The sequence below is a fragment of the Mustela nivalis genome, assembly GCF_964662115.1.
Source record: "Mustela nivalis genome assembly, chromosome: 1".
NCBI classification, from domain to species: Eukaryota; Metazoa; Chordata; class Mammalia; order Carnivora; family Mustelidae; genus Mustela; species Mustela nivalis.
The window spans coordinates 118,929,697-118,954,411 of NC_139020.1; the positions used below are offsets into that span (position 1 = coordinate 118,929,697).

Sequence of the window (24,715 nt, forward strand, 5' to 3'; positions counted from 1 at the left end):
GTGAGCCATTGTAGCAAATGAATCAAGCCCAAGGAGGGGGTGGTGGGAACAAGGGTTCATAGCCTTGACTCACAGTCAGTCAGAAGTACAGAGAACCACCCCGGGTTCGCTGTTGGCATTTGTAGTACAGGAAGAGGTGAGACAGACAGTCTGGTGGGGCTGAGCCCTTAACCCGTGGGATCTGACGTTATTTTCAAGCAGATAGTGTCAGAATTGAGTGAAACTAGACTCCCAGCTAGTACTGCAGAGGATGGCTTAGAGCTGGGGAAAACTGCAGACATTTGCTGTCAGAAGTGTTGTGAGTATGGAAAGGAGAGTAAAGGAGAAACAGACAGCAAGTTTTTCCTACACAGCTTGTAAGCGGAATAATTTAATCAATTAAGCTCATAAAGCCTATTTACTATAAGAAACTGCATTTGTTCAAATAAACTATTGAGCTGTAAATGATCTTACCAGCACTGTGATAATTAACCCACTACCTGTAAATGAATTCACAGACCCCGTGTTCAATTAACACAAATAACACATTTTATTTCTCTACCATAGATGAAGAAAAAAATTTAAAAATGTTTCCTCTGATTCATCCAAGCAGCACGTGTGTCCTCATTCCTCCACAAGTGAAGGGAAGGACTGGAGGTGAAAGAAAGGAATGAGAAGGGGAAAATGCTAAGAGAAGTAAAGAGAGAGGGGGAGAGAAGATACATGGGACAGTAAGCCATCTGACTGCCGGTCCGAGCTGTGCCTCAGGATCTCTGGTCTCAGATCAGTCAGGTACCATCAGCCAGAACTCTGGAAATCCATACAAAAGAACCCCATTTGGAAAGTAATTAGCGAAGTTAAAGATTTCTAATTTGCGTTAACCTGAAATGGTGGGTTATTAGGAAAGCAGTCAAGAACATTCTAATAATATGGATGGAGAATGCCAAGCAAACAGGGAGGGAGATAGACATAAAGGAGGGAAAGGCATTTAGCTTCAGACTAATGGAAGGTGGAATTTATAATAGCGGTATAATGATCAGTTGGCGGGGGGCACCTGGTTGGCTTAGTCGGTTAAGCGTCTGCCTTTGGCTCAGATCACAATCTCAGGGATCAAGTCCTGCATCAGGCTCCCTACTCAGGAAGGAGTCGGCTTCTTCCTCTCTCGCTCCCCCTGCTTGTGCTCTCTCTCTCTGTCAAATAAATAAATTAAATCAATCAACAAATCAATAAGTAAAATTACTATCAACTGCCTTAATTTTGTTCCTCAAGAAACCATCACAACTTTAATAACATGGATGTACTATACTCAAGACTTCCATGTCATATAGTGAAGTAGGAGTGCAGCAAAATAAATTGGGGGGTTTTTGAGTAACAGCATTGGAGGAGATAGAAGACAGCAGTTTACATTGCAACTAAAAGCCTACCTAACCTAAGTAAAAAGGGTCCTTTTATGTTCTAACCTGGCTCACTAGGATTCTACACTGGAGTTGGGAGCCAAAGCCCATGTACAAACAGAGAATTATTTAGACTTGCTTTGCTCTCTAGGACTGTATTTTCTCTCAAGAAGTTCAGGCTGTGGTGTCTCACTGAAAGTAGATTATGCTCTTTGGATCTCATAATCCAACCATACATTTATCTAGCGTTATAGGGCACCCTACTTTGACATGACATTTACAGTAAAATGCTATATGTACAGTGAAATGCTATGCAACCATCAAAATGATAGATAAGATATTTAATGACATGGGGCAAATAACACAGATATGTTACAAAAGAAAATTGGATTATTAAACTATAAGGAAAGATGATGACATTTTTTAAAACTTTACATTTTATATATATACATAAAAGGAAAATATACAGTGGAATAACTTGACCATTAAGATGATGTTTACAGGAAAAATTAATAACATGAGAGTAACACTTATAATGTTAAACGAAAAAGGTAGATATAATATTGTGTAATTAAGTAAGTGAATAAAGTGTGACTTTGACTTTGTTAAAGGTGGATGTAGAAGAAAGGAGAAGGGAGAAGAGAACATAAGAATTTTGCCAGTGGGGGACACCTGGGTGGCCCAGTAGGTTAAAGCCTCTGCCTTCGGCTCAGGTCATGATCCCAGGGTCCCAGGGTTGAGCCCCGCATCGGGCTCTCTGCTCAGCAGGAAGCCTGCTTCCCTCTCTCTCTCTCTCTCTCTGCCTGCCTCTCTGCCTACTTGTGATCTGTCTGTCAAACAAATAAATAAAATATTTTAAAAAAAGAATGTTGGCAGTGGTTTCCTCTGAAATGTTCCTCTGAATGTTGCAATTATGAGTGATACAGTATGGTGAAGGGAGTTATTTTCTTTAAACTTCCCTATACTCCTTTTAATGTGCATCTGCTTATTTATGATGATGTAAACACTTCTTAAATGTCTTCAACTCCTGATAAGTAATGCTTCAGGATAAGCTGCTAAGTATTTCAAGAATTTACCTAACTCTAGTATAATAGAGGGAAGAGATGAATCTGAAGGGCCACCATCTGTAAAAAGAATGATAAATGCTCAGTGCCCTCCAGAAGGTGAGACAGAGACCAGCAGGCAATAGACACAGAAGAAGAGATTTCAACTCATGTGTAAACAAGAGTTTTCCAATAGTTACAGTTGTCTTGGGATGGAATAAGTTATCCTTAAGATGAAGAAGTGGTCAAGCAGAGACTCGAGGGCTTTTTGCCCTGGGAGTACGGATGGGTGAGGAGAAAATTGAGAGGACAGTGAGCTTAGATGACCTCTAGAGTCCTTTTCACTGCTAACATTTCATCAATGTATCAGTCCTTCACTCATCTATACAGCTTCTAAGATGGTCCCCGACAATCTCTGTCCACTGGTGTCCAGGTCCTGCGTAATTCCTGTTTACACTGAAAGAGCTGATCTGTGGAACCAACAGGATGCTGTGGAAAAGGTGGAGTATGACTCAGAAGCTAGGTCATAAAAGACATCATGGCTTCAGCCTGTCTCTCTCCTGAATTACTGGCTGTGGAATACCACATCATGAGCAATGTAAGCAGCCTGGAGACGACTATGGGGAGAAAAACTGAGGACTTCTGCCAACCAGCAAAAACTCTGTAGCTATCTGAGTGATTTATCTTGAAAGCAGATCTTCCAGCTCTAATCAAGCCACTGCAGAACACTGCATCCCCTGCTGACATCTTTATTCAACTTTAGGAGAAACCCTAAGTCAGAATGACCCAGCTAAGCCACACCTGAATTCCTTATCCACTAAGCCCTTAAATTTTGTAGTAAGTTGTCATGTAGCATCAGATAGTGGTACAACACATTTTTACCTGATTTACTCCATAACAGATTTGATTCAGTCATTCTAGCTGAACTATAGCTACTAAGTACTTCTTCAGGGGAGCAAAATTCTTAGTGCTTACAGATACACATTAGCAGCCTATTCATTTAACAGTACAGTTGAGCCCAGCACAGTTTAATGTCTTAACATGCTCTATTAGAACAATGACATCTTGGCTTTAAAGAGATTCGTCTTATTTCTTCTCTACTAGACAAAAGTAATGTGTTCTTTGTTCTTTGACACATTTGGTATCTGTAAATAGTTGTAGCTATAATTATGTCACCCACATTTCTTAGCTTCCACCCATCAGTATGCTCAGAAAAGAGGTATGCTACAAATTGCAATAGAGCGTTCTTGAAAGGCTGTTTTCAGCATTTTAGCACCTAACAGAGACATTTTTATCTACATAAACAAGCCAAAGGCAAAAACAAAAATTCTATAAATTTGTTCTTATAAATAGACAACTAAACAATCTCTTAGAGGTTAAAAAAAAAAACATTTTTTAACACTTAAAAGTTATAAGATATTCTGGGTAAGCTTGATTATCAGAGAATACCACAAATAGACTTGGATGTTGTGTATCATCTGTGACAGAGTCAAAGAGATCTGTGGGATTGTGAGGATTCTTTGACGGAGGGGTAACTAATCTTGCATGTCCGCATGTGTAGACTCCTGTAAGCACTCGTACAACATAAACATGCTTTCTCCCATTGCTGTCTGGTGTGGAGTATTTATCATTAGCAGAATATTTGGCATTAACAGCAAAATAGGTTCCTTGTCCATAAGCTGCTCCTATAAAGAGAAAGACAAAAAGTCTTCCTAAAAACAGAAAATTATCACAGTATGTAGAACCATGCCCAAACCTGACACATTTTTTTAATGTCGTTCTTGCCCACCCAAGCCAGTTTTCCTCTACAATTCACTCCCTCTAGCCTTAGAAGGTTGCCAGCCTCCTTTCTGGTGAAACACAAAGAACTCGACCCTGATAATGACAAGATGGCTGCCGTCTATGGTTCTACACTGCTTGGGTGTGAACAGTCAACACTAGAGTTCTCATTCATCTCATTCTAGTCAGCCAGATTACTTGCTTCCTTACCATTCTTCCCAGCATAACTGCGATTAAAGCCATGCTCATTGACATATGGCACTGAGTCTGCATCTGTCCCATGGAACAGGATTCTCTCATTATCTGTATGGCCATTCTTCATGTCCATGTGGTTTTTCTTTATCTGGTAGCTCTGCCAGATGCATACATTCTGTATCCTTTCAATCTACAAATGACAAAAAGCAAAATATTTTGAAAATGACTTTAGAGCTCAGTGTATTGTGTTTGTTGTGGATTTAAAATAGCAAGTTAGAGGAGGAGGAGGACTGGAGGAGGGGAAAAAGGAAAAAGAAAAGAAAATGCAAATCAACAGCCAATTAATTCAGAGAATAGGTAACTTTCTGCTTTTATTTTTTTAAATATTTTATTCATTTATTTGCCAGAGAATGAGAGAGAGAGAGAAAGAGCGCACAAGCAGGGAATGGCAGGCAGCCGGAGAAGCAGGCTCCCTCTTGAGCAAGGAGCCCAATGCAGGACTCAATCCCAGGACCTCGAGACATGACCTGAACTGAAGGCAGACACTTAACTGACTGAACCATCCAGGCATCTCTGCTTTCTGCCCTTAGGAAAAGGCTAGGTTAAGAGTATCTATACTTTGTAATAGTGCTTATTATAATCTATTTTATATAATAGAATTTATGTTATATAAAAACATTTGCCTATAGATATTATCCTGAATTCCTGGAGATTCATTCACATTCAAATTCTTATTCAAGGGGCGCCTGAGTGGCTCGGTTGGTTAAGTGTCTAACTCTTGATTTTGGCATAGATTGTGATCTTAGGCTTATGATAGAATCCCATGTTAGGCTCTACACTGGGCTTGGAGCCTGTTTAAGATTCTTTGTCTCTCCCTCTCTCTCTCCTCCCCCATTTCTCTCTCTCTCTTTCCCCTTTATAAATAAATAAATAAATAAATAAGGGGTGCCTGAGTGGTTCAGTCAGTTAAGCATCTCACTCCTTTTTTTTTAATTTTAAGATTTATTTATCTATTTGAGAGAGAGAGAGAGACAGAGACAGAGACACAGAGTACAAGCAGGAAGGGCAGAGGCAGAAGGAGAGAGTATCTCAAGTAGACTCCACGCTGAGCCTGGAGCCAGAGGTTGGGCTCAATCTTATGACCATAAGACAAAACCAAGTGTCAGATAGTCACTGACACTTGATCTCAGGTCAGGTCTTGATCTCACAGTTGTGAGTTCAAGCCCAGTATTAGACTCTATGCTGGGCGTGGAGCTTACTTAAATAATAATAATAATCTAAATAAATTAAAAGAAAATAAAAACAAATTCCTACTCAAAAATTTGTAGTCATTTGGTAATTATTTCCTTAAGTTCTTCTGATCTCTAAAACCATTCCATTGGCTTCTTCCAAGAACAGTTCTCCTCCATTGCTCTAATTATGGTCACAAATCACCTCATAACTCTAATGACTATTTCTTTCTAGACTCTCAATAGCATTTCAAACCATGAATCATCCCCTCCTTGAAATTTTGTCTTCCTTTAACTTTTTTTTTCAATATATCATTCTCTACTGGCTCTCCTTCCTTCTAGAAAATGAATCTAATATATACTCAGTAATCATCTATTCAAGATATTCTAGATATTCAGTAGATGATTACTGAGTATATCTACTATGAATGAAGCATGTGTTGGATCTCTGAAAGAAACTTTCAGTGTAGTGGGGGAGAAAGACAAGTAAAAAAATTTCTGCCTCTCAGAGTGATAAGGGGTTGGTAAGGAGAACACAACACAGAGTATGAAAGCAAAAGAAAAGGATCCAGGTAATCTAAGTCTAGGGAAAGAGGAAAAAATCTGAAAGCATGATGTCCTAGAAACAAAAGAAGAGAGTTCAAGGAGAACTGTGTGCACCCCCATGTTCACTGCAGCATTATTCATAATAGCTAAGATAGATGAATGGGTAATGAAAATGTCACACACACACACACACACACACTACTATCCGGATATGAAAAAGCAAAAAATCTTGCCATGGACATTGAGGGCATTATGCTAAGTGAAATAAGTCAGACAGAGAAGGACAATTACCATATGAGAAGAATGGAGCAGTTACCTATAGCAGGTGTTGAGGAGAAGTCAAGTAATAAAAGCAGGAAGGAAAGTTGTTTTGAGACAGATGAAGATCTCAAGTAGAGTGTTGAAATTCTGCAAAGGGGAATGCATGAAGGAGTTTACTGGAAGAAGCAATAAAGGATTCCAGCACCTGGAGAGTCCAGCAGAGGTTGGCAACCAGGAATTAATAATGATTTTATCTAGGGGCAGCAAGAGAGAAAGTATATTATGGAATTAATCCAAAAGTGAGGTGTTTCAACATGGGTATAATAGAAGAATAAGAGCCAAGAAAGTTGGCCAGATATTGGGTAAACACAATTGAACAAGGTTCTTATACTCTCAACAGCTTTTAATATCAATGAAGCATCTCCTCCTTTAAATTCTGTCCTTTCTGGGGAACCTGAGTGGCTCAGTGGGTTAAGCCTCTGCCTTCGGCTCAGGTCATGATCCCAGGGTCCTGGGATCGAGCCCCACATTGGGCTCTCTGCTCTGCAGGGAGCCTGCTTCCTCCTCTCTCTCTGCTTGCCTCTCTGTCTACTTGTGATCTCTGTCAGATAAATTAAAAAATATATATATATCACCATAAGTTAACTAAAATGTTCTATTCTCTGAAGTTTCCTAAGCCACTGGCACATTAATTGAATGTCAGAAGGGAAGGGACCTTAAAAATCATCTAGTTTAAAAAAAAAAAAAAAAAGAAAAGATAAATTCTGTCCTTTCTGCAGGAGTCTCTCTCTTTGGATTCTCTTTCTTTCTCAGGAAGAAAGTTCATTCTGTAGGTATTGTGTCCTACTATATGCTAGGCCCCAGGATAGGTAATGGGAATGCAACTCCTACTTTAAGAACCCCATTGTCTAATGGGGGAGTCAGGCACATGAAAGCTTATGAAAGCACAATTTCTTAAATGCTATAATGTGGTTGAGTACACAGTTTTATGGAAGTAGCAGCCAGATTTTTAAATGACTAGGATGCCACACCCTGCTCTGATAACAGGGTATGATAATGACCTTCTAATAAACTCCTGTACTTTGCTGGCTAAAATTTTTATGCAGCATGGTGAACATTGTTAGAATCCCTGAACATCCATTCTAATTCATTCCCATTGTACAGCAACTGCTGGTCTGGGTGGAGTTGGACTCACTACAGTTCTCCACTTAAGAGGAGAATTAGGCAGAGCCTAAGTGGGTCTAACCAATCAGGGTAATCTCATGATGGGATTGTACAATGATGGCATTTGATAGCCCAGGTCCAAGCCAATCAGCAAATAGCACTCTTGGGACATAGACTGGTTGGAGTGCTCTGCTCAACTCAAAGCCTGGGACTCTAGTCCAGTGGTTGTGTCCCTTCCATGGGTTGTGAATGGAGGAAGCAGAGACCCTGATTGCCACACACAGCCATCCTACAATTATGAAGAGAGTCCAGCCTCTACATGAAGCTGACCCTGTGGATGGCAAAGCCAGAGAAACTGGATCCAGCTATTCCAAAGACCATCCTACTTCTGGACATTTCTAATACATTTCTCCTTGTTTAATCAGTTTGAATGGGTTTGTTTGTAAATTGTAAGTGAAAGTATCCAAACATATAAATGTCACTTTGGGGAATATTCTTCATTACTGTTAATGAATGAACCATTAGATTTGAAATCTATGGAGGTTGAGTTAGTCTAATTAAAATAAATATAGTAAGGTACAAAGGAAGGGGGAGTGTTATTTTTAAAAAGATGGCTTTCATGTTAGTAGTTCTTTGATAGTTAAAAGAAGTAATTTTTTAAAAAGAAGTAATTTTTAAATAAAATATTACCTTCTCTATTTCGTAGGCAGGACAAGTCTCAGAGAACTTGTCCTTTACGGTGTCATATTCTGAATGTCCGGGGAGTAGCTCAATCACACGGGATAGCTGCTGATTCATGTCAGCCCAGTGTTCAGGAAGATTACCTGAAAAGTCAACATTTGGTGAAAACACAATATCCATTTCCAGGGATCTCTGAAAATCAGGGTACTTCCTATGCTCTTATTTCACATTCATCTAATCCTGGTCTTTTGGATAAGAAAAAACAAAACAAAACAAAACAAAAAACAAGAAAGCTACACATTTCAGTTGCTGCTTTTATCCATTCTCAGTTGGTAAACACAGATGGAATGAACGGTTCTGATGTTAATATAACATATATTAACTAATGCCCTAGCTCAAGTATTTAGGTATAATTTCATTCACTATAGCTTGAAATTATAATTTCCCCAGAAAGCTCTATGGAATTAATTCCATAAGAATTAAGTAACTGATGTGTTGGGGTTCCTAGGTGGCTCAATTGGTTGAGCATCCAACTCTGGATATTAGTGGGGTCAGTCTCATGGTCATGAGTTCAAGCCCCACTGTGGGCTCCATAGTGGGTATGAAGCCCACTTTAAAAAAAGTTTTTTTAAAAAACCTGATGTGTAAACATGAAAGCCAATTCATCAATGTTTTCATGTTTATCAGTTTTATTTATTGTGGTTATTATTTTTCTTTTGAAATGTGATTACCTTGTTAAAGATATTTAAAGACATTGTTCTATAGCCTACCTTCTATTTCCAAACTAGAGAAAGCACCATATAAAGAAAACAGCGGAAATACTAAGTAAACACTTTCACATAAGGTGATGATGCTCAAAATTTTCCTTTGCTTTCCAATGGCCTCCAGAACCTTCTAATACATTGAGGCTACACACCAAGTTGCTGAGATGGCATGACAAGTAGAACTATGGACAGACTGTGTTAGAGAAGGAAATGCCAGAAAATGGCAAAACACCACAGGTAAAGGCCAAAGGATTTCTCCTTACAAAGCAAGCCAGAATTTACTCATTTTTAGTGCAAGATATCCAGGGCTGGGAGAGCAACCAGGTACTCTCTTCCTGTTTAGCAAGTCCATCCAGGGAATGAAGTTCTGTTCACAAAGGCAAGCATCAAAGCCTAATCTGGAAGCGGTCTTCAAATTCTACTTTAAGAGTTTTTCCTGGAGAAGTTTCCCACAGCAGGATGTGTAGTGTGTGCAATTAAATTCTTTCCATTCTCCCACTGTCCACTCCCTCCAAAGCTTTGGCCTAGTAATGTGAAGTCCTAGGTCTTAGAGTCTCCTCAAACCTGCTACTTTCTTTTCTCCAAATACAGAGGCAAGCCTGAGAAGCAAGTCAAGTTTTTCTTTGGGCTCTCTCTTCCTTTCATGTCATGAGGTTGCAGAGCAGAAAATACCAGGGCTTGGAATCAGAAGACCTGCTCAGCCTCAACCTGTGCCCAGCCACAGGGTATGGAACAAGTAGTATCAAGTTTGAGTGAGTTTTCATTTTCTCTTTTGTAAAATGGAACTGATAGAATCTGCTCTATTTGTCACCTCATGGGATTGTTTCAAGTTTAAAATACAATAAAGGTTGTAAAAACGCTTTTAGGGAATCCTTTACAAACATAGTTATTATTCTTAAAAAAATAATTAAACTTGATATTTTCTATATCCTAGAGGCATTTGCATTTAAAGAAGGAGTAAGGAGCACCTAGGTGGCTCAGTCAGTTGGGCGTCCAACTCTTGATTTCAGCTCAGGTCATGGGATCGAGGTCAGTGGCAGGCTCTGTGCTCAGTGCAGTCTGCTTCAGATTTTCTCTCTTTTCCTCTGCCCTTCCCCACCCTTCCACTCTGGCACTCTCTCTTTCTCTCATTTTCCTCTCAAAACTAAAATAAAGAATCTTTAAAAAATAAAAATAAACATAAAAAGGGAGAAAAGTTTAAAGACAAGGGTATTTTCTTGAGATGAACAACTCAAATCACTCCCTTAAACCACACCAAACTACGCTACTTATTCTGCTTGTGGACAGAAGGTGTCCCTGGACAATTTAGAGATGAGAAAGCTGAGCTCCAGGAAGGCTGAGTACTCACATATCCAATGTTACGTGGAAGGCCACCATCCAAGGAAGGAAAGGATTGTGTTCTAGTGACGCTCAGCCCAGTGCTTTATCGGTGGTAATATGATGGCTACCTTTTTTTAAGTGTTTACCAGGTATCAGGTACTTTCCTGAGTGCTTTTCCTATAAATCTCTTTTAAAAGATAAAGCTCAATCTACTTTTCCATTCCCGATGTTTGGGGTAAATGCCCTCCTACACCTCTCCTTGTGCAGCCTGCCTCAGGCTCCTCTCCACAGGTAGGGGTGGGACGACACACCAAGAATCCTGGCTCTGCCTTCAGCTTCGTTCTCTCCACCTTCACAGTCTCCATGGATAGTTGGAGCCACACTCCATGACTTCAACTCCCACCTATTTACATGACTCCCAAATCTGTGTCTCTAGGGTGTGATATTTAATTCGTGCCCAGTAACAGTGCTCTGAATCAATGAATAGCTTAAATGTGCTTTGGAAAAGCAATTGTGTATCATTTGCTCAAATGAAACTCCAAGTGGTCCTCTGTAAGTTCTCTTTAAAGAAGTCTACAAGATGAAAAAAAAAATCCACATGATAAATTCTTACTAAAATCCAAGTTTATCTCTGCCAACAAACTTGTTTTTATCTGACATTTTATCTGTATTATTCCTTTCATCTAACAACTGTAAGGCAGTTTTGTTGTTGTTTGGTTTTGCCCCAAGTGCCATTCATTGGGTCACTGGTCTGCTCATTTTACTTATCTTTTGTTTGCTTGTCTCTTATTCTTTCTTTTCTTTCCTTTTTTTTTTTTTTTTTTTTTTTTAAGAGAGAGAAATGAGCAGGGAGAGCAGAGGGAGAGAAGGAGAGAGAATCTTAAGCAGGCTCCATGCCCAGGGCAGAGCCCAACCTGGGGCTCCATCTCATGACCCTGAGACCACATCCTGAGGGAAAATCAAGACTGGAACATTTAACCCACTGAGACACCCAGGTACCCCTTTCTGTTTTTTAAATTTCAGAAGTCATTTTAAATTCTTGGTGTAAGCAGGGAGTGGATGAACCAGTTAATTTGTATTTAAATACAAATTTTCTTCTGCAAGGACCGAAGGGGGAAATGTTAATTTATATATCCCTTGGTACTCTAGTAGGTAGATGTTATTTTTAACCATCCAGCAGCCTCTTCCCCTTCTTCTGTTAAAAGCATCTTGAATTTCCTTTGGTAAACAACTCTTCCTCATTGCTTCGGAGTGATCCCCTTCAGTTCAAGAATAGAGCATGTGACTCTGGGTTGGCTGATTTGTATAATTCCAGTTCCCTAGCTGCAATGATGACCTAAGCTGATTCAGTCAGAAGGAATTTCTGCCTTATGTGAACAGCTCTGTTCCCAGGCATCACATTCCTCTGATGAGTATATATTACCCCCGGATATACCTTTTCCTATTGGATCTGACTGTGTAGGCATATGGTCCTGAAACTGTTAGCTGTTATCTTTAACCATGTAAAACCTGAGAATAAAGACAACACAGCTGACAAGAGAGTGAGAGATGAAGAAATTCAGATGAAGAAGAGAGATGAAGAAATATATATATAGATTATATAATATGAGCACCTGGATCAAACTGGCCCTGAAGCCAGGTATGCCTGGACTTTAATAATCATGTGAGTCAATTAATTTCATTTTTCCATAAACCAGTTTAAATTGGATTTTCTTGCTATTTTCTTGCTATTGCAAGAACATTAATAGACCCAACTGCTATTTTCATTTTTATTTACTTTGTGTGTGTGTGTGTGTGTGTGTGTGTGTGTGTGTGTGTGTGTGTGTGTGTAGCTCTTACATGTGTTATATGTGAAGGCACATTGAATAGTTATCAGTAGGTTAAGTATAGAGAGAACTGAAATTCTTACTGGCAGGGTCAGGCAATAATTTCCAGTTTAGAGACAGCTGCTGATGACAGGTGTGCTTCATCACTAGTAAAACCCACACTGCTCTATGAGTGAGTGCCCAAAATGGGCAAAAACCGTGATTGCAAGAGGAAGCTGCTTTTCTAGTTATTTTCACAGCAGTACAGAAGCCTCAAAATGGGGAAAGAGGAGCAGGTCAATAGATACTTAAACATTATGCATAAACACCCATCTTACAGAGAAGAAACTAGGAATCTGCCTGCTCAGGAAGTAGTACAACCAAATGGCCCTGACCACTCCCTTCTTCAATCTGCTTCCATTGTCAGGCTAACTTGTCTAGTGGTGGATAATCAATAAATGAGTATCGGTCAGCTGGTTCATAGCTACAAGGAGCACTGAGGGTTGATAATAATCCATAATTAAATAATGAGGTAACTGGCTTAGGATTTTCAAAGTCCATCCCGCTCTTCTGCTTTCTCATTTCTATTCTCTTCCTGTTCCTTTGCTATTCCTGCTTCCCAGGAGTGATTCTGCCCTCAGAATAATTGGCAGATAGGAGGCTGCATTCCATAGTTCTTGTATTTTCCCACATATTATAGGAGGCTATCTGTAGAATCCTAAAACTGATAAAACAATGAGCATTAATAGCTACACATTTGCTAAGGGATAGGAGAGATAACCCCATGATTTTCTGAAGAAGATCATTTACATGCAGTCTCGAAGCGTGTGGGCTGAAGGACAGGTGACGTGGACTTCTCTCTCTTTTTCATGTTGTCATAGAATACATGTAGCAATTCCAATAGAAAGATGACAACTTTAACTCTCCGTAATGATGGGATGGGATGTTTCCGTGCGAAGTCTATAACAGCACTGATCATATCATCAGCAACTGTGGCTGGGTTTTTTCCAGCATTTCCTGAAAAAGAAACATTTTTTTAAGTGACCAAAAGAAGCTTTAGCTGGTGTTAGTCAAGTGATGAAATCTGGCAAACATGGGTTTTGGTGTTGAGACAGAAGCAAGCAGCCCGACAGCAGAAATGGGTCTGGCACTCCTAGCTGGGTGTTCGCGTCCTCTGGCTGAACACAAACAATTTCATAGAATATCATCTGATGTAACCACTCTGTGGCTGTGATCAATTTAGCCCAGCACAACCACTGAATAATCATGTCTGACCACAGGCAAAAACATGAACACTATCCAAACCACAAAAATGGCCAAACATTCCCCATCTTCACTAGTAGGAGCAAGTGCTGCTTCATTAATAATCACAACTTTGGCCATTTTCTTTGCCTCTTCCAGGTAAGATATCCAATCATAGAACCATGCCTGCTTCCTCAAAGAATCCAATCCAGAGCAAAACCCCATGTACTTGAGACTACCACAAAGTTACCCAGCACAAGCTCAGATCTACTAATAGTCCTTAATGACCTCTTGGTGAGATGCTGCATGGTTCCTCATAGTGTGTGCTCCTGGTGGTCTTGAACTGTAGGGCACTGGCAGCACAGATTACAGACCATGTGATCCGGGTGCAGAAAAACTGGGTTCATGTCCTGGCTCTCCAGTGATTAGCTGTGGGATCTTGGCTAAGTCATTCAATTCCTCTCATACCAGTTGGCTAGGGATGATAACAAACTGCCGTAATTGGTGGCTTAGGCAACACAAATGTATTTTCTCACAATTCTGGAGGCTAGAAGTCTGATATTGAGGTTTTGGAAAGACTGATTTGAGTTCTCTGAGACTTGTAGATGGCTGTCTTCTCCTATGTCTTCATATGGTCTTCTCTCTGTATCCGTGGATGTTCTAATCTCCCAACTAACAAGGACTCTGGTCATATTGGATTAGGGACCACCCTCATGACCTCATTTTAACTTAATTATCTCTTGAAAGAATCTCTCATCAAATATAGTTACATTCTGAGGTACTGGGAATCACAGCTTCAACATACGAATTTGGCAGGGAGAACATAACTCAGCCCACAACACCTCCAAACTTCAATTTACTCAATTTTATACAATTGCGGTGATAATAGAAGTAATCGCTCATAGAGATAAGAATGTGGCAGCTAACAGTATCGTAATTAAGAGCATAATGGTAATAAAAAAAAAAAGTGTAACATAAAAGAACAATGTAAAGTTTGAAATGTACAGACCATGCTGCCTGGGTTTGATCCTCGCTATGTTGCTGACTAGCTATGTGACCTTGTACACTAAAACTTCACACTCTTATCTGCAAAATGGGGAAACTAAGAGTCATGGGTGGGTCTAGGTTTTAAAGGGTTTAAAATTTATACATCTCAGAAAAAGATGGACAAACAGATGGCTGTTTGTAAGGAATGATGACGAAAATAAAAACATAAAGCTATACATGAAAGGGACTATTTATAATCAAAAAAGAAATCACAATAAAGTATAAATTTTGAAATTTTGAAAAACCGTATTCCTACATCAACTTTCCTTAGCTATATTCCAAAAATGCTTGCAGCCTTTCCAATGCTCAGTGTCAGCAAAAGTCTGAGAAGTCAAAGTGAGAAGAAACAGTGATGCTGACCCACAGAGGTTAAAAAATCTTACTTTTGAAGCTTTATGAATCATATGATCATGTGATGGCATTGTTAGGGCCCTCCCAGGCCCTTTTAAAAAGCTTGCGCGACTGAGCATGAATGAATCAGGGAACTGGTCATTAGCATCACCTTCAACTAAGAGCAACTTCTTGTATGCTATGATAGAGATGAGGAGGAAAAGTTTTCCTAGAAACTGGAAGTAGGATGGACCCGAGCTTCTTGCTTAAGGAAAGCAACTGCACCCTACTCATGGCTTTATGCCTTGGAACTTGCAGCAGGCCTGGGAAACAGCCTTTCAATCTAATAAATGCATGAATGAGAGCCAGTAGGCGATGCTGCAGTCAACCCAATAGCGGACATATTAAAGGTTTGGAAACCAGAAGCAAGGCTGACACTGAATAACCCCTGGGAGAAGACTAAGTAGAATGTGCTGACTGTGGGGTCTGGGGGCACAAAGAAGCAAGCCGGCAGGATAGCCAGAGCATCGTGGTACCACCGAAGGAGGAGATCAGAAAATGGGACAACTCAGGAAAGGTGGCTGTTTGTAAGGGATGATGAGGATGAGTTTGGATTCTGCCATAAAGTCTCTGGTAACAGAAATCTACCAGAGGAGATCCGGGGGAAGGAGAAATGCTGATCCGAAAGTCAGTGCAAAAAGGGTAACAGATACAGTAAGAGCAAACAAATCACCCAAAGGAAAAACATGAACAGTAAGAACACCATGGCGTTAAGGGCCAAACATGCAAAGATACCTGGCGAACATGCAATAAAGAATAAAGATGTATTAAAGAGGCATAGGCCCCAGAGATGGCCCTCCGGGTCTGCAAGTTGGTGGACTCTCTGATTTACATCACTATCGCTGCCTGGACTCAGCAATGAATTCACTAACAGTGAGGCAAAGTCTAAAGGAATGTGGATGATTCAGAATCTTGGATTGATGAGAGGCTACAAACCTGTTCCGATGGCCGGAAGGGAAACAGAAGTGTACTTCCTCTGCTCACACTCTTCTAGAACAGTGGAGACCGTTTTCCTGACATCATTTTCCCCAAGAACATGGATTATTATCTTGCACATCAAGTTTCCACCTTGTGTAACTATAAAATCTCTGTGAGGCTGTGCAGCTTGAACAGGGAAGAAAAGGAAACACACAGCAGTTACTTACAGGAAGCGGCAAGAGGATCACCGAGCCATGAAAGCAGCTGCCGTTGTAGAAAGCTGTGATGATTTCTGAACAAGTCCAGCCTCCCTCCATCTAGCTAGTTTCACTTGCTGGGACTGTGCCGGGCTCATTTTCTGTACAATCAGGATTCTTTAACTCAACAATGACATTGTTGAATATGTGGGGTGCTATTCAAAACCACTCTACCTCCTTTGGTCTACTCAATCCTCAAAACAAGGCTATTGGTACTATTTTGTCCATTTCACAGATTCAACAGAAGCTCAGAAAGGTAAGGTCCACAGCAAAGATTGCCTGGGATTTGAACCCAAGCAGTCAATGTCCAGACCTCTTAACCCCCAAATTGTTGTCCAGAAGAGCAATGGCTATGCTTATTCGGCTAGATTCGTTTTTCAAGGAGAGAAAAGCAATGCATTTGGTGGTGTACAAGAATTGGAGAATTGAAAAAAAAAAAAAAGAATTGGAGAATTGGTGTCCAAGAACACCTCAGACCCACCCAGGTTCCACCCTGACTCATGTCAGGTAGACGATGTCCTATCACAAGTAGAACAAGGTTGAGGAAAGAGAAAGATGACTTATATAGCACTTTAGGCAACTTGTCCTGTTCCTTGTCCTGATGCTCACACCCACCTGCGGGGAAACCATTACCATACCCCTGCCTGGTTAATAGAACCCAGAACCAGCTCACAGATAAGAGAAAAAAAGCTCTTATAGGTCAGATGGCAGGCTCAGGATCCCTCAGTAAGTGGTGGAGACTGGACTACTAGGAGCCAGGCCTAGGCTCTCTGTTTAATAGTTAGGAAAAGACAGGTGGGATGGTGAAAGGGAGGATTACTTCCCAAAGCCATAGAGTCACACCCCCTGGATCTGCTCTCCCAGAGAATCCACCTCTTTCCAATGTGCTCACCACTTACTCCTTCTGTAGGTCCTATTACAGCCTTCTCAGCCCTCTAATCTCCTAGGGGTTATAACCAAAAGTAACATGTAACCATACCTAGTACAACACATTCATTTTCCACAGCTGGTCCGGCACCTTCTAAAATTGCTTTTGACACCCCTAAGTAAGAAAAAAACATTAAGTTAAAATTAATTAAAATAAATTAAACTTATTTTAAGTTAATTAAATGTAATATTTAATTAATGAAATTAAAATAAATTTAAATTAGTTAAAATAAAAAGCATTAGTTCAAATGCAATGCATGATTATAGCTTTTGTACATTAGACTTTTGTCCAGCTCACCCCTTTGTGCATAATTCATTGATGGTCCCCACAGAAAAAACCACCATTTCCATAGCAACTTTCATTCAGGCTGAGTAATAAACACTCTGAACTACAGCGTGAGGGAACTGCCCAATAGTGGACAGTCCCCTGTGTCTGGAGCTCTACAGGCTCTATCTGTACAGGGATATTTTTGCAGTTATTTGAAATTTTTTGCATTCTACCCTTATTATTTCATAAAGTTGAAAAACATAAAAATGAAAGTTCAGATACTAATGAGAAGCATGGAGCTCAAAACTGAAACACCACTGAGCATTTCACAGAAGTTCTGTGGTTTTTGTGTTATTTTTTCACAGGTAGACACACAGCTGGCTGCCTTCAGTCCTGTGAATCTTCCGGTCGAGGCTGGAGCTTCACCACCTGGTTATTGCTGGTGACGGCAGGGTTGAGCGGTCGAAAGCACAGCCGATGCATGTGACAACCTAAGTTAGGGTGGCCTCTGCCACTTACTGGCTAACATGGGCCTAGTCAGTTCTGCAACTATTATAGAGTCTGGCACACTACTCCCATACCATGGGTTATTTGAACATTGAAAGAGACAATGGATAAAAGATGCTTCGTGCAGAATCTGGCCCACTCAAAGCATTGAATAATTTTTAGTTATTTAATCATTATAAAGATCAATCTATCCTCTATCTATTTATCTACCTATCATCTATCTAGGTCTCCTTGATTATATATGTATGTTATGAATTGTCTCTCCTTTTTTTAAGATTTTATTTATTTATTTGACAGAGATCACAAGTAGGCAGAGAGGCAAGCAGAGAGAGAGAGAGGAGGAAGCAGGCTCCCTGCCGAGCAGAGAGCCCGGTGTGGGACTCGATCCCAGGACCCTGAGATCATGACCTGAACTGAAGGCAGAGGCTTAACCCACTGAGCCACTGAATTGTCTCTTTTTAAGAAATACCTTTTTGGGGGGCGCCTGGGTGGCTCAGTGGGTTAAGCCGCTGCCTTCGGCTCAGGTCATGATCTCAGGGTGCTGGGATCGAGTCCCGCGTCGGGCTCTCTGCTCAGCGGGGAGCCTGCTTACCTCTGTCTCTCTCTGCCTGCCTCTCCATCTACTTGTAATTTCTCTCTGTCAAATAAATAAATAAATAAAATCTTTAAAAAAAAAAAATTCTCTTTAAAAAAAAAAAAAAGAAATACCTTTTTGGGGGCATTTGTTTTGGTCTCTGACTTTGCAAGAATGGAGATTTTCCTCAATTATCAGGGGACACTCACCAGTCCATTCCTATTCAGAGTGAGTGTGGGAGCACCCTGAAAGGAGGCTTGCTGACCAGGAGGCTTTCGTGTAAGGTAAGCAGGTGGTAAATCCTAGACTTCAGGGAAGCTGGTTTCTCTCCAGAAGGATCCTCCAATCTCAGAGGGTATAAACCCGTCTGCCATTCCGGGAGCTGCACGGGGACGGGGCTGGACCTCACTGCTCAGTACGGAAGCTTTCACTTGAGCACTGTCTAGCTCCCACTCTCATCTCACCTGCTGTTCTAAGTCCAGAATCTCTCTGGTTGGTTTCCCTACAGAATAAACCTCCCATCTCTGGCCAGGGAAGACCAAGGGAAATTACTGGGGCACCAGATGGATGGAGAATAGAATAAATGGGTCTAAGTGTTGCTCATACAGAATTGCATCTGATTCTGTTTCCATATTTTCCTTGTCCCCTGCCTTCCCAGGTACCTGATGCTCCAACTTCTGTGTCTCTAGGGACTACCATTCTCTCCTGCATATTCTAAGTTTTCACCACTGGCTAGCTTCTTCTCATATTCTAAAAATACACTGCTGTGTCTTGTTCATTATTGGTTTTCCTCCAGCTCTCTTTTTCCTCTTGGGTTTACACCCTTTTATTTCCTTTACTGTTGCTTTCATGGAATTTTAAAAGAAGGCAGGTAAAAATGCCTATGTTCAATCTGTCACATTTTACATAATTGAATGTCCTTTATGTCTGCATTTGTGAATGACCAATACATTGGATGGAGAGTCTACATAGTCACTTTCTACATAGTAAATGCTATAGTATTTTGCAGCTTAGAAAATACTGAAACTTCTCTTTCTACTTATGTTTTATCTTACCCTTTTAATTTAAAATTTAATACTTTGTAATAAAAATATATTCGCATGAGAGTACATGTATGCAAGTTATACACAAACAGACACGTGGGGAGGACATGCTCAAAGACGCTCCTTCACTGGAGGCGCTCAGACATTCCAGCAAAAATCAAGAAAAAGGGGTTGAATTTCATTTCTGGGTCAGTGTAACATAAGGAAGATTATAAGAAGTGAGATATGAGTGCCAACTCAGTTATATAGAAAGGGAAATAAAAATAAAACAAACTTATTATTAGAGAGGAGAAGGGAGTTGGGGGAAATTGGAAGGGGAGGTGAATCATGAGAGACTATGGACTCTGAAAAACAATCTGAGGGGTTTGAAGTGGCGGGGTGGGGGTGGGAGATTGGGGTACCAGGTGGTGGGTATTATAGAGGGCACAGATTGCCTGGAGCACTGGGTGTGGTGCAAATAATGAATACTGTTATGCTGAAAATAAGTAAAAAAAAGTAAAAAAATAAAAATAAAAGATGGAATCTAAAAATAAATAAATAAATAAAAATAAAACAGACTTATTAAATTAGAAGTGTGGAATTTTGATGGTTCAGAGCTAGAAAGGGGATAAGAGCTAACCTAGACTAAGTCCAGTGAATGGCTCCCACCTCATCTTCACATTGCTGTGCTCCATCTAATCCTCTGGGAAATCAACATTTGACAGGCAGAGAAACTGAGGCTCAGAGGGGATAAAGTGAGTGTCCCGAAGCCACACAATGATAAGTGGCAGAGCTGGGATTCAAACCCAGGTCTTTCTGATTCCAGGGCCTACATATGTCTGGCAACACTCTTCTACTCGGGCAACATTAGCAACAATTTCCTTCCTACACATGAGTCATGTTAATAGTTACAATCGCGTACATGGCTTAAATAAAATACCTGATTTCAGATTAAATGTTCTTGTCGTTGAGTTTACAATCACATCTGCCTTTTCTTTGCTAATATCTCCAGTAGCAATCTGGAAAGTAATTGCACCAATTTTTATTCCATATGAAATGATTCCAGGGCTGGAGATAGGGCTGAAGGCCCCTGAAAAAAAAGCAAGCAAACGAAAGAGTAGCTGGAGAATGAACAACAAGGGGCCACTGTTCTCTTCCCAGTCTTCTTTCTTTCCACCTACATAAACCCAAACTGTACCATGCCTGGTTGGGTTTTCTTTTTTAAGGAAATTAAAAAATAAAGCTTCGTGGCAGGAGGAGGATCAATTTCTCAGTTAAAGAGGTTGAAGCAGGAACACCTGACTGGACCGTCAGCTTGTCTGCAAAAGTTGCTGCCGCCTCATGAGAAAGGCATGAGGAAGGACAGAGGGCCAAGTATCCCCTCATGTCATGCTCATGTCTCTGAGAAACTTTTTTTCAAGCTTTTTTGAGCTACGACAAATAAGAAATGTAAATATTTAAGGTGTACAATGTGACTCTCGAGTGAACGTACGCTGTGAAATGATTGTCCAGTTGGGCTCACAGCACACCCATTTCCCACAGTTACCATTTTGTGTAGGGAGTGTGTGTGTGCGCGCGCGTGCACGTGTGAGTAGTGAGAACGCCCGGGATCTGCTCTCTTAGTGAGCTTCGAAAATACAGAACATTATTATTAACTCCAGCTCTATGCTGTGCATTTAGTCTCCAGAATTTACTTGTCTTATGACAGAAAGTATGTCCCTTCAGGTGATTCTTTTATATCCATTTTGCAGAAAAGGGAAATGGTCTCGGTGTGGAGGTCATTTGTTCAATTATTTGGGGGAAGATTTATTTTTGTTTATTTGAGATAGAGAGAGAGAGCACATATGCACATGTTGGAGCAGGGCAGGGGGCCAGGGGCGGGGTGCAGAGGGAAAGGATTTCAAGCAGACTCTGCACCAGCATGGAGTCCAACACAGGGCTCGACCTCACAACCCTGAGATCATGACCTGAGCTGAAATCAGGAGTCAGATGCTCCGCCAACTGAGCCACCCAGGCACCCCGATCCAAGGTTAAATAACAGCTCACTAACTTCACATAGGAGCTCTCCTGTGGCTTCGCATCTTGCTGGCATAACAGGATCAAGGCTGCTCTGAGGAAATCAGCCTTACCGTGTTGGCATAATGTTACTGTCCGCTCTGAGGCTTTATACCTTAGCTGTGCCTTTTCTATTTGTCCCTTTCAGTCTCCTTTTCCATGTGATGCAGTGGCAAGAGAATCACCCACCCAGGAGGCCACTGTATAGATTAAATTATATATATAGAAAAGCAATCAGAGAAGTTTAGTGTGCATCCACATTTTAGTTATCTGTGTGTGGGTGTGTGGTTCTTCAGGACCTTTACTGGATGGTTCCCTCAGAGCGGGAGGACACATGCCCAGGAGGCTGTGGGGGGGGCACTGCTCTCAGCTACCCACCCCTCTGTGGAATGAACTCTGGGCAAGACCCAGCTGCCCGTGGTCAGCGTGGTGGACAGGCTCCAGCACCGTCACCTCTGCAGGGTCACAGCTTCTTGATCATAAGCACGTGAGCCAATGGCATGTGGAGGCAACAGCAGTGCTTCAGACCCAGCCTGTCCAGGGAGTCCCCCTCTGTGCACTCAGCCCACAGCAGCCCCAGGTAGGCCTTCACTTCGTGCTAGAATCTTGCTGCAGGTGAAGCAGCACACAGGGGATGGTCACCGCTCTCACCCCAGGCCACTGCCCCCCTCCTCCATCCTCAGTTATCTTTCATTATCATATCTTAGAAACTCTGGCCTCATTACCAGATTTGGTTCACATCTGGTACGGTACACGTTGGATTGCTAGTTTGTGCAAGCATACCCCAAAGGCCCCCGTTAATCACGGTCTTGAAAGTAGAGATCCCGTCCTCCCTCTATATTCCCACCAAGCAGAACATGCAGAAAAGCGTGTCGTTCAGTGTTCAAAGTCAGGGGCTGGGTATGGGGGGAGGTGACCAGCCCTGGACATCCCTCTTATAACGATGACCGTCCAAGAGGCAGGCCTTGATCTCCTTGGAAACGCTGGCCGTGCAAGGAGGGGGACGGGCCCTTGACAGTTGTTAGAGTGAGTAGCTAAGATATAAAAACTTGCTTTGTGTAGATCCTGGCAGTGGAGGCTGTATCCAGTCGGCCACTCCGGACTCCCTGCACATAGTTCCGCTAGTAGACCTGTATCGCCATTGGTGCCTCTGGGTCTTTTCTCTGGACTCACTGGACATGACCCACCCTAGGCTTAGAGTCTGCGGGGTGTGCAGCACGTATCCATATAACTTATTCTTTGTGTGCTCAGACAGTGGAACATGCTCTAACATCTCCTTCATCACTGATCTGTCCCGCATGTGAATTAGCTTTGTCTCCTTCTATTGATGTCAGCTACCACTGAAGAACCACTAGGCAGAGCAAAATATTTTCTGAGCAGAACAACTTTGCCAGACCTTGGTTACCTTCAGTTGTGAGAATCCTGTCCTTGTTGGGATTTCCAGATAACCCTTTAGTGAATTCATCTAAAAATGCCTGGAAATAGAAAGAAATATAGTTACTGATTACAACAATGTTCTGCAAATATATTAACCCAATTCTTTGTAGTACTGATCACCAGACATCAATTAGAAACAATAGTTCTCCCTAGATTTCCTCTTACCCAGAGACTTTTTCATTACAGGATTGCCATAGAACCTAGGCATTTTCTCAATAAATACCAGTGCTGATTTCTTTTATTTCATGGGAAGACCACAATTCTATCCCAGATGCCTGAGAGTAACTAAGAATTCAGAAAAGAACCTTATATTTGCTATCTTTTTAAAGTGCTAATGTTCATAATTTGTAACAATAGCCCTTAAAGTCAGATAACAAAAGGGTAGTAACTACTACTTCTTTTTTTTTAATGTTTTATTTATTTATTTGACAGACAGAGATCAGAAGTGGGCAGAGAAAAAAAAGGGGGGGGGGCTCCTGGGTGGCTCAGTTGGTTGGACGACTGCCTTCGGCTCAGGTCATGATCCTGGAGTCCCGGGATCGAGTCCCACATCGGGCTCCCAGCTCCATGGGGAGTCTGCTTCTCCCTCTGACCTTCTCCTCGCTCATGTTCTCTCTCACTGTCTCTCTCTCAAATAAATAAATAAAATCTTTAAAAAAAAAAAAAAGAAGTGGGCAGAGAAGCAGGCAGAGAGAGAGAGGAGGAAGCAGGCTCCCCGCTAAGCAGAGAGCCCAATGTGGGGCTTGATCCCAGGATCCCGAGATCATGACCTGAGTCGAAGGCAGCGGCTCAATCCACTGAGCCACCCAAGTGCCCTGGTAGTAACTACTTCTGCAACCAGATTTAAGCTATGCTACATGCTAGACACCACACAAAACATGTCAAATACATCTTTTCTTAGTTTCAACATCGAGTTTGAGAGATGTTCTTGCCACATTCACTTGACACACAATAAAACCGAAATTCGGAGAGGTGGCCTCCCTCAGCCTTTAAGTGGCAAAACCAGAATTTAAACCTAGCTGTACCTTTCTTCTTTGCACTTCTATATTGTTTGCATTTTTGCTATAACTATGCACAATTTATAAAATCAATATAACTTTTCAAGAATGAGAACCAGATTTTGGTACTCAGACTGGGCCAACCAGCTCTAGGTCAACATTTACAAGGCTGGTGTAGGGGGCTCAGTGCTTAGTTCATGTGCTTTGACTGCCTCTCTGCTACTGAATACTGTACTGTTATTTCTAGCTTTAGACCCTCACAGACTTCTACAGACGAGCTGTGCTCTATCCATAAAACCCTTAAATTCTTGAGGTTTTTCTTATTTGGTCTTTTCCCTATAAACAGACCCATAACTTGGGCTTCATTCAGTCAGTGTTAAAATGTCTGGGCCACTTTCATGCCAATGACTTTCTGCTTCCTCCTAGGAATTTAAGTACAATTATCTTGTGTCTTGTTAACCTGTCTAGGAAGGACTGTGTGAGTTATCAGCATTATCTCATAAAGTCTTATGACAACCCCTCCACAGCAACCAACACTTATGGACAGGGAAGTGAAAACATTATTATTTACAGATCCACAAAGACATCTGGTTGCACTTAGGTTCACTTGTCAGAATGATGAGAAGAGATATGTAACCATACCTGTTGGATTTCATCATCACCTAGATGTACCAGCAAGTAAACTTTTTGTAAGGCTTTCCGCCAGCTTCTGCTACTAAATTCGAACAATTCCGAAAGGATTAGGTTAGCAAAAATAGCTTTGGGAAATCTCAAATTTCCTGTTCCAATCATGGGAAATACGATGGATGAAAAAGATAACTCTTCTACAGTTGCCAAACATTTCTTGATTATATTTGCCATGATCTGAAATGTACAAAAACATTCATCTAAGTTAGGGCTTAAGCTGGCAGAA

The 24,715-nt window shown here is 41.2% G+C and overlaps 1 protein-coding gene across 16 annotated transcripts in view; it reads right to left on the bottom strand.

Moving 5' to 3' along the window:
• Positions 1-1,699: 1,699 nt before the first annotated feature.
• The window catches only part of PARP15 (poly(ADP-ribose) polymerase family member 15), a 48,495-nt gene continuing 25,479 nt past the window's right edge, over positions 1,700-24,715 (bottom strand). For 9 of the 16 annotated variants that reach the window (XM_082740392.1, XM_082740399.1, XM_082740388.1 and 6 more), the window contains 9 exons: positions 24,445-24,666; positions 22,773-22,842; positions 20,253-20,402; positions 16,994-17,056; positions 15,776-15,943; positions 12,971-13,177; positions 8,281-8,414; positions 4,406-4,580; positions 1,700-4,101 (listed from right to left, as the gene is read on the bottom strand). In XM_082740392.1, the coding sequence (XP_082596518.1) occupies positions 3,812-4,101; positions 4,406-4,580; positions 8,281-8,414; positions 12,971-13,177; positions 15,776-15,943; positions 16,994-17,056; positions 20,253-20,402; positions 22,773-22,842; positions 24,445-24,666 (1,479 nt within the window). In that variant the 3' untranslated portion in view covers positions 1,700-3,811. Of the gene's footprint in view, positions 4,102-4,405; positions 4,581-8,280; positions 8,415-12,970; positions 13,178-15,775; positions 15,944-16,993; positions 17,057-20,252; positions 20,403-22,763; positions 22,843-24,444; positions 24,667-24,715 lie in introns of all 16 variants that reach the window. The other 7 variants (XM_082740393.1, XM_082740384.1, XM_082740396.1 and 4 more) reach the window with 1 other exon arrangement.